The sequence below is a fragment of the Misgurnus anguillicaudatus genome, chromosome 2 (assembly GCF_027580225.2).
Source record: "Misgurnus anguillicaudatus chromosome 2, ASM2758022v2, whole genome shotgun sequence".
NCBI lineage: Eukaryota > Metazoa > Chordata > Actinopteri > Cypriniformes > Cobitidae > Misgurnus > Misgurnus anguillicaudatus.
In genome coordinates this window covers 41,215,851-41,226,322 of record NC_073338.2, presented here as the reverse complement: position 1 = coordinate 41,226,322, position 10,472 = coordinate 41,215,851, and the positions used below count along the sequence as shown (strand labels likewise).

The following is a 10,472-nucleotide window of genomic DNA, read 5'->3' as shown; positions in this document are numbered from 1 at the left end:
ACAGAGTGCAAGAACTATGTGAACTTTTTGATCTAACATTTTTGGGGATAATCATAGTTAGATCTTTCAACTATGTACTGTATTCATTTTTTTTATATTGGTAAACAATCATGTCATTAAAGTAGGTTGCAATTGTAATTGTTTAAGTTCTCTTCATTGCTGTAAGAGCCCACAAATGACTTTAGCCTAGTACACTGTAGTACTTTTTAATTTCAGTTTAGTGCTGTGTTCAAAATATCAATAGAACGATATCCGTCCATCTGTATTTTACTGTATTTAGTCTGACTGCATGTTTATACATCTTTTTATACAGTAGATATATAATAATTATAAACAGATAATAATGTTACTAAATTCTGAACGAAATCGTGATAAGCATTGTATTGCAATGCCTGGTACCGGGATACGTATCTTACCGTGAAGTTATTGGTGATACATAGCCTCAAATCAGTTATTTAGACTACTATAAATTTGATATGTCATTAAACTTGCCTCAGTTTTTTCTTGGGTTATCTCAGGGAACACATACTGTTACAATGTATGCACTGTATGTAGCTTTGGATAAAATGCATGTAATTTAAATCCTTTTATGTTTCATATGTTGTCTCATCTGTCCCTTTTATCGTAATACAGTAAAATGGATTATATTGTGAACGTTTGTTTTCTCATTGTTTGTTTGTCACTTTTAAATTAATAAAGAGAAAACTTGTTACACAATATCTGTGTTATTGTAGTTGATAAATCTACTACTTTTTAAAATAAAAAAATAATGAAAAACTATCAACTAATGCAGTGGTTCTCAAACTGGGAACAAATAAACACATTTTAAGTTTTATAATGTTTAATATCATAAATTTTCCTTGGGGGGGGCACGGAAGGATGCACTATATACAAGGGTGAGGCGCATGCCAAAAAGTTTGAAAACCACCAAACTAGTGTTGCAGATTTTGCATTGTGGGTATGTACACTCTAAAAATGACTGGATTATTTTTTGACCCTTAATGGGTAAAATTGGACACAACACATCGCTGGGTTAAAATTGACTCAATGCTGGGCTGTTTTAACCCAACTGTTGGGTTATAATCCATGGTTACATAACAACAACCCAACATTGGTTTTTTTTAACCCAGTTTAGGTCAAGCTTGATATTCCTTAGGTCAAGCTCAGAATATCTTGTTATTAGACCATAGGCGTCAGAACCAGTATACTTTTTAGGATAAATTATTTTTGACCCACTCACTTTTTCTCTAAGGGGGCGTGCACACCAAAACTTTTACGCCCGCAGTCGGCGCATGCACTGAGCGCAGAGAGTTGAAAAATGTTCAACTTTGGATGAAAAGCTCGTCAATGTCAGTTCTCATGTGGACGTCCAACCACAGTGGAGGAGGGGCGGGACAAGTATCACAGCAACCAACCGTCTCACAGCTGACGAATCAGAGCTACCAAAGTGCTTAGCTGAAGAAAGCTGGCATTCAGCGTTGTCCAGGCGTTTTCAGCCGCGTTTAAAAGTTTTGGTGTGCACAACCCCTAATTTAGCACATATGTCTGTTCACTTGTCAGAGTGTCATCAGTCAAATCCATTCCAATAGAGAAAAGCGCTAATAAATTAAACTCCATTCCACGTACAGCGATGCAACAAAGTTAAGAAAAACTTTATGCAAATGTTGAGTGAATTTTTGAAGAACTACCAATAATAGCGAAATAGTGGAGTTCACGTCATCCTTCTCTCATCAGTTACTGGAGTGGACAGTACTCATTTGTTTATGACAAACAAATTTAGAAATGCCTTACTGAAAGAGACGGGTGACACACAGTGAGAAAGTCGAGGGGAAGCAGCCAGCGATGACAATTTTTTTACTTTTATTACTAAAAACGCCTGCATTGTGTTAAGTGGATGGCAAGCCATGGAAAGACAGTTCAAAATAAATGGTTAAATTGATTTCAGCTCTTTAGTGTTTGTTCACTTTTATTTGCTTATAGACAAAGATAAATTCCCACATATCTGCAATGCCTTTGATTATTTTATCAACTTCTCTGATGACACACACACACACACACACACGCACGCACACAGACAAGAAGTGCCAAATCATATGCATATTCCACATTTTATTATTAAGTGTTTTAATGCAGTGACTTGCACTGGTCTTGGTCTTGACTTGGTCTCGGCCTGTCTTGGTCTTGACTTGGTCTCGACCCTTTAAAGTCTTGGTCTTGTCTCGGTCTCGGCCTGTCTTGGTCTTGATCATGACTTGGTCTCGGTTTAGGTGGTCTTGACTACAACACTAGTGGACGGTACTTATTTGTTTATGACAACCAGATTTAGAAATGCCTCATTGAAAGAGACGGGCGACACACAGCGAGAAAGTCGCTAGTGGTCTGAATGAGGCTTTAGGCTGTAACAGCAATTGTGTAATTAAAAAGCCTGAGAAATACACGAAAATGGCATCTTCTCCAGTAAATGTTTTGGACCCACCCACTTTTTTGCTTCTGAGGCCCATTATAAATGCATTTCTTTCCGCAATACCCTCTGTCATCAATCCCAACAACACAGCAGCTTGTGATTCATTAAGTTATTTATAAGACGGCCTTTAGCCTACAACAGAAAGACTTGCCAGGAGCATGCGCTCTGTAGGTCTATAGCGGTTATGAGAGTGAAAGTGAAAGTACCGGCGTGAAGGAAAAAAGCTGCTGATTTCTTGGAAATATCATCGTGTAAAAAAGGGTCGTATAAACTCTATTTAAGGCGAGTCCCTGTTCAGTATTTAGTCAGTATAAATCCTGGACGGATAGAAAGCCACGGTAAGGTCTATTAATGTTTTGGAAGTATGTAAATGCATATTGTAAGATATTGTGGTAGGGTGTTACCGTTTCAAAGCTTATTTGCTATTACTGCAAATGTTGACGCGACAGCTAAATACATTTTATGGTGAATTAACAAACCATTATTAATAAATTCTTTTTTTTTTAACTAAGATACTATTTTAATTTGAAAAGTTACGCATATTTTCAGTTCTTTTTTAAAGCTGTTAATTAAATACATCTGGGATAAACTCTGCATTAAGATATTTTTATACGCATCTAAGTTAGAAGAGTGTACTTTTGACTGTTTACGTCCCAAAGATGACTTTAGCAGGGGCTAAGCTAATAGACAAATTTTACCACATTACTTTACCACAGTTTACTCCTTACGTTACTCCAAGCATATAAAATTATACGATTAATACGTACTGTATAACTATATCCTTTTGATAGCATACTCATGTTTGGGTTCCAAATGGACAAGCTATTGGCAATAAACAATTCAGACTAAATATTATATATAATGTCAGTTAAAGTCGCTCAACTAACATATCAGGCTCTTATTTATTAAAACAATGTGTTTGCTAGGCTAAAGGAAAAATTATGCTTATATAAAAGCACATACCTCATGAGCAAGCTAGTGTAATCACAGCGTTAACGTTAAGTAACATAAATATTTTTGTCACAGGCGCATTTTCTCTTTTGTGCTTGGAGGGACCCCTGCTGGTCACTAGCACTGATTGTTACCAAATCTTCTACATGTCATATGTATTATCTTTATCATATTTTCAATTTCTACATTTAGATAATTTTATTTACAACGAACCATTGAATAGAAAGAGTAAAAAACGACTTACCTGACGCCGCTTTTCCGAGTTGTGCTAGGAAACAAAACGGGAAGAGCGTCCACAAGTATCGCGATACTTGGCGCTTGGCTAGATTTATTGGTTTAAATGCAGTTTGAAATATTAGAATTTTTAAAAATAGTTTCACCCCTTACTAATTAAACACACTAAACTAATAAGATAATTGAGAATATGACTATTTTACTGTGGTCCATGTTAATTATTTGGGTTTTAGTTAAATTAATAAAAAAATCTTCTTTGCAATGAAAGTCAACAGCTAAATTCCAATGAATATGCCATGTGATGGAGTGTGTTATAATTTTTAATTTCATGTCTGTGTGTTTTTTGCATAGAGTCAGTCATGTCTTCTGCTATACACATGCCTGCTCCTGTGTGTCTCATTGAAAATGATGACAGTGGGAACCTGAGTGTCAGGAAAGAGGGCAAAGACATTCTGGATATGATCAATGGACCAGTGGTGGTGGTGTCTGTAGTGGGACTCTACCGTACAGGAAAATCTTATCTTATGAACCGCCTAGCAGGACAACAGTCAGGTGAGACAACCTGCAGAAAGTCTTTATCACATGCAATAAATGTTAATATAATGGACATACCAACAAAATGTGTATCTGAGATTAGAACGGTAATGCATCAAGTGCTCAAACATTTGATATAATAACTATGTTTTTGTTTCAGGCTTTGCTCTCGGCAATACTGTTGAATCAAAGACCAAAGGCATCTGGATGTGGTGCGTCCCTCACCCGTCTATGCCAGGACACACACTGGTGCTACTGGACACAGAAGGACTTGGTGACGTGAAAAAGGGAGAAAAGCAACACACACATTCATTATTAGGCATATTTTTTGGTCTATGATCTAAATGTGGTAAGTTTTGTAGTATTCCTCAGATATTAAGAAATATTGTGTGTTTCAGGGAGACTCTAAAAATGATAGCTGGATCTTCTGTCTGGCGGTTTTGCTCAGCAGCACCCTGGTGTACAACAGCAGAGGAACCATTGATGATTATGCAGTGCAAAAGCTCCAGTATCCTTTATCATCATCTTACATACATGACCCCCCTACTCTTTAACATACACACATGCACATTCTTTTATTTACAAGATGCTGTTATTCCTTAATGTTCTCTAGCTACGTTGCAGAGCTCGCTGAGCAGATCAAGATTAAATCAAAACCTGCATCAGAAGAAGATGAAGAGGAGGAAGAAAATTTTCAGTTTGTGTGTTTTTTCCCATTATTTGTCTGGGCGGTGAGAGATTTCACGTTGGATTTGGTAATTAACGGACAGAAGGCAACAGAGGATGGGTACCTTAACTATGCTCTTGGGCTGAAGAAAGGTAATATATATTAAACAATATTATTTGCCCAGAAACGGCATCTGTGTTTTTTAGTAGAATTAAATTCTACTAAAAAACACAGATGCAGTTTTTGTGCAAATATAGTATTAAAAAGAGTTTAAAACCATTTTACTTGTGCACTAAAACATTGACCTGTGATACCCATGAGGAAAGGGCCCTGAAAATAACCACTGGACGGTGCTAAATAGCACTAAAATTGGTTCACTGGCTCGTAATCATAAGGGAGCCATTTTGAGTGCCATATAGCACCTAGTAACTGTTTAGAACCATATTGTTCTATCTAGAACCATATCTGGTGGTGCTATATCACCCCCTTATGGTTCTTCACAGGTGCTTTACAGGTGCTGTATGGCACTGAAGGCGGTTCCCCTATGATTATGAGCTTAAGTGCTATTTAGTTTTTTTTTTTTTTTTTTTTTTTTTAGAGTAGGGTATATTGCATTAGACATGTATGCATGTGACACGTACCAATTTTCCAAAGTGCATTTAAAGGGACACTCCACTTTTTTGAAAGTATGCTCATTTTCCAGGTCCCCTAGAGTTTAATATTTGATTTTTACCATTTTGGAATCCATTCAGTTGATCTCCAGGTCTGGCGGTACCACTTTTAGCATAGCTTAGCACAATCCATTTAATCTGATTGGACCATTGGCATTGCGCCTAAAAAAATCAATCACTGAAGAGTTTCCATATGTTTCCTATTTAAAACTTGACTCTTCTGTAGTTATGATACTACGCTGCACCTGAAAATAATCCCCTAGTATCTTTCAATAGCAGGGGACTATTTTTGGGCATTACGTAATATCATAACTACAGACAGACACAAATACATTGCACCTGCTGCAGCCATGTTACGGCAGCAAAGTCATTGTTTATAACACCAGAATAAGAGTATAGTTCCTAGCCATATCTGCCTAGAAAATCGCAACTTTTTATTTTCTGTCTATCTTATTACACAATGTAACTACATGAAGAGTCAAGTTTTAAATAGGAAAAATGTCGAAACTCTTTAGTTATTTTTGAGTGTGATGCTAATGGTCTAATCAGATTTAATGGATTGTGCTAAGCTAACTCTAGGGGAGCTGAAAAATGGGCATATTTTCAAAAAAAATGGAGTGTCCCATTTAAGCTGTAAATTTTATCAGTAAATGCATTCCCTGGTAATCAAACCTACAGTGTGAAAGAAAGAAATGCAATATGGTGACAAATCTTAGGTTAAAAATTTAACTAAGTAACTCTGTCATTTAGGTGCGGGTAAGAAAATAAGTGACTACAACATGCCCCGTGAATGTATCCGGAGTTATTTTCCTTCCCGGAAGTGTTTCGTGTTCCCATCTCCAGCCTCACCGGAAAACATGGGATGTTTAGAGAGCCTTCAAGAGCAGGACCTTGTGCCAGGTTTTCGGGAGGCCACACGTAATTTCTGTGAATACATCTTCGTCAAGAGTGCTGTGAAAAAACTGAAAGGAGGTCACACTGTTACTGGAAAAAGTGAGTGTTTTAGTAAATAAAAATATATACAGCAACAGCCATGAGACGTTCAGGCATACTGTACTTTAAATTGCATGTGGCGACTCGGTGTTAAGGCAGACCGTAATCTGATTGGTTACAGCAGTTGTGTACTCTGTTTGTGTGAACACCCCATCTGTGAATTGTTTAAAATACCATTGAGCTTCAATTTTGTTCTCTTTAACTATTTATGTGTGTGTGTGTGTGTGTGTGTGTGTGTGTTGTCAGTGCTTGGTCAGCTGGCTCACATTTATGTCAAGACAATCAATGATGGTCAAGTGCCCTGTCTGGAAAATGCAGTGCTTGCTCTTGCAAATCTGGAGAACCAGTCAGCTGTTGAAGAAGCTTTAAAAGTGTATAAGAATGGGATGGAAGAGGTAACACACACACATACTGTATATAACTTGAACTTTTGAAATGTTTAGGACTGTTGAATGCACATAGATGCCCATTGTTTGCTTATAGGCAAACGCAAAATATATAAATGTGTGTATTTTACAGATAAAGAGTAAGTTCCCAGTTGGCATGGACAGTATTACCATTGTGCACCAGAAGTGCAGCAGTCTGGCTAATTCTGAATTCATGAAACGCTCCTTTAAAGATGATAAAGCAGAATATATTAGTAAACTGAAGGTAAGTTTAAAATAGAAAGAAACACTTGCATGTGAAGGATAAAAAAAACAGGATACGCAGGATTACAAATAAAATCTATTTTGTCTCAATTTTGAGTGTGATGAGACTATATAAAGAGCAAACGGAGGCATTAGTTTCTTCTAGAGTTTCAGGAGAGATCTCAAACAGTGCCACAATCACATTCTTCTAATCAGATTCTTTAAAGGGATAGTTCGGCCAAAAACGATATTAAACCCATGATTTACTCACCCCCAAGCTGTCCGAGTTGCATATGTCCATCGTTTTTCAGACAAACACATTTTCGGATATTTTAGAAAATATTTTAGATCTTTCTGTTCATTAAATGTAATGTTACGGGGTCCAGCAATAGTCCACGACCTTCAAGTCCAAAAAAGTGCGTCCATCCTTCACAAATTAAATCCAAACGGCTCCAGGATGATAAACAAAGGTCTTCTGTGGGTAATCCGTGCGGTGTTGTTGTAGAAATATCCATATTTAAAAAGTTATTAACGTTATAAACTACCTTCCGGTAGCGCCGCCATCTTAGACTCAGGAGAGAGTATTAGCGTAGTATACGCACTTTTCTTAGTGACGTATGACAAATTCGGAGGGCGGGGGCACAAAGCAGCAGCAGAGAAACTCTGTACGCTGCGTAAGCTCTCATCCTGAATGCGCATCACTCCAAGATGGCGGCGCTACCGGAAGGAGGTTTATAACATTTATAACATTTTAAATATGGATATTTCTACAACAACACCGCACGGATTACCCACAGAAGACCTTTGTTTATCATCCTGGAGCCGTTTGGATTTAATTTGTGAAGGATGGACGCACTTTTTTGGACTTGAAGGTCGTGGACTGTTGCTGGACCCCGTAACATTACATTTAATGAACAGAAAGATCTAAAATATTTTCTAAAATATCCGAAAATGTGTTTGTCTGAAAAACGATGGACATATGCAACTCGGACAGCTTGGGGGTGAGTAAATCATGGGTTTAATATCGTTTTTGGCCGAACTATCCCTTTAAAGATCAGATTATCTGAGCTATTTTATATAATCATTGTTGGTACATTAGTGGGAAAGTTTTGATGCTGTTTGTGAAGAAAATTGCCTGTGACAAAATGAGATAGAAATGGTTGATCTAAATTACTCCACTACTAGATATTTCTCTTTGTTTGTATGCATATAGGAGGAGATAGATATTTACTATGCAGCTCTGCTTGCTAAGAATGAGACGGCATCTGAAGAAAAGTGCAAAGAGCTGTTAAAGAAACTGTTCTCTTACATGAGTGAACGACTGCAGAATGGAGCATACAGTCAACCTGGAGGATATGAAGTCTACTGCAGAGACAGAGATGACATCATTGCACAGTACCGCAAAGAACCAAACAAAGGAGTAGGGGTGAGGATGCTTCTTCTCTCTCTCTCTGTGTGTGTGTGTGTGTGTGTGTGTGTGTGTGTGTGTGTACCTGGTAATTATCACGTTGTGGGGACCAATTGTCCCCACAAAGATAGGAATACCAGTGTTTTTGTGACCTTGTGGGGACCTTTTGATGTCCCCATGAGGAAACAAACTTATAAATCAAACAGAATGATGTTTCTTAAAAATGTGAAGTATCAGAAAGTTTTCTGTGATGGTTGGGGTTAGGGAATGGGGTAGGTTAGGGGAATAGAATATACAGTTTGTATGGTATAAAATGCATTACGTCTATGGAATGTCCCCACAAAACATGGAAACCAGAATGTGTGTGTGTGTGTGTGTGTGTGTGTGTGTGTGTGTGTGTGTGTACTTGCCTACCTAAGTGGGACCTTGGTGTCATTATAGGGGATCATAAAGCAAAGAGGTGACATTTTTCAGGTCCGCTGTTGGTCATGCTTCATGGTAATCGTGTGTGTGTGTGCGCGTGTGCATGCATGTGTACGTGTGTGTTCTACAATAAGTTACAGTGTTTGTTTATGTGCAGGCTGAAGCTGTGCTGAATGAGTTTTTGAATGAGAGAGGACCTGAAGCAAACACCATCCTTCACGCTGACAAACAACTCACTGAAAATGACAGAAAGATCCAAGGTAAATCTTTATACAATAAAACATTTCTTTCAGCTGTGAAGTTGCAGAATGTAACAAAAAAAAAACACATGAAATCAACAAAATGTTGAGTTAAAGATACAATTTGTATAATCCGCCGCTAAAGGGCGCACAATCAAAACAATAACAATGACGTAGGCTAATAACGCTCTGAAATACATGTTTTGACCAGCTTTGCACCATACGCCCTCGAAAAAGAACTCACCAGCCGCCACTACTTATACATGCTTAATAATTTTTCTTTCTTTCTGAATGGTCAGAGGAGAAAGAGAAGGCTGCTCTGCTTGAACAGAAGTGTAAAGAGGAAGAGGAGAGGCGAATCGAGAGTGAACGAATGAGGCAGGCAGAGCAAGAGCGTCAGGAGGACAGAATGAGGCAGATGCAGGAGAAGTTCAACAAGGAGATGGAGCAACAGCGCGAAGAGATGGACAGAGCTATGGACAGCAAACTGAAGGAACAGGAAGAGCTCCTAAAAAAAGGCTTTAAGGAGAAAGCTGAACTCCTTAATGAAGAGATCAAGAGTTTACAAAAAGAAAAAGAATCGATAAATGCCGGTGGCATTTTTAAAGATTATGTAATGCCACTTCTCAGCACAGGCGCGGACCTGCTTTCCAGCCTCATCATGCACAAATCAATAGCGAAAGGTCTCAAAGCATTAAAAGGAAAATAAACACAGCCGTGTTGTCGAATTAACACACATACTCTTCACACATTAGTTTTACTGTTACTCGGTGCGAGATGGGTTTTTGTTCTTCATTGATATGTATGAATTCTTTGGAAATATTGATTAAACAATCAATAAAAAACATTTGCAATGGATATTATCATTTAGTAGTTCTCATTTATCGAAGACCCCTATCCCATCTTATTGTCTATCCTTACTGGCATTCTTCTAGTTTTGCAGATACTATAACTGAATTGCACTGCTGCTAGAATTATGCACACAAGAATTTATTTAACCTTGTACACCTGTGTCAAAGATGTATAATAAAAGTCATTTGATTAAAGGTTGTCTTTAGATTTTTTTTGTCTCCTTAGCTATTTCTATAGTGCTTTTCCATAAATCAGTAGTCCAAAACTTTAAGAGATGTTGTTTGTAAGGTCACTGATTATTAACCTGAGAGGTAAAAGGACCCCAGTACGAATCTAAAATCACATTACAATTGATTAACATATCAGTAAAAAAAAATTCTGTTTATTTTATTTAAATCAGCTCATAA

General features: G+C 37.6%; 1 protein-coding gene across 4 annotated transcripts in view; it reads left to right on the top strand.

Annotated features, from left to right (window-relative positions):
- LOC129442906 (guanylate-binding protein 1) overlaps positions 1-10,263 on the top strand; it is a 97,008-nt gene extending 86,745 nt beyond the window's left edge. The window contains exons 1-11 of one of the 4 annotated variants that reach the window (XM_073855279.1): positions 2,642-2,802; positions 4,001-4,201; positions 4,344-4,476; positions 4,587-4,691; positions 4,797-5,002; positions 6,272-6,514; positions 6,761-6,909; positions 7,034-7,165; positions 8,357-8,569; positions 9,132-9,234; positions 9,513-10,263. In XM_073855279.1, coding sequence (XP_073711380.1) covers positions 4,009-4,201; positions 4,344-4,476; positions 4,587-4,691; positions 4,797-5,002; positions 6,272-6,514; positions 6,761-6,909; positions 7,034-7,165; positions 8,357-8,569; positions 9,132-9,234; positions 9,513-9,922 — 1,887 coding nt within the window. In that variant the 5' untranslated portion in view covers positions 2,642-2,802; positions 4,001-4,008 and the 3' untranslated portion in view covers positions 9,923-10,263. Of the gene's footprint in view, positions 1-2,641; positions 2,808-4,000; positions 4,202-4,343; positions 4,477-4,586; positions 4,692-4,796; positions 5,003-6,271; positions 6,515-6,760; positions 6,910-7,033; positions 7,166-8,356; positions 8,570-9,131; positions 9,235-9,512 lie in introns of those variants that run through there. The other 3 variants (XM_073855280.1, XM_073855285.1, XM_073855281.1) reach the window with 3 other exon arrangements.
- Positions 10,264-10,472: the final 209 nt, after the last annotated feature.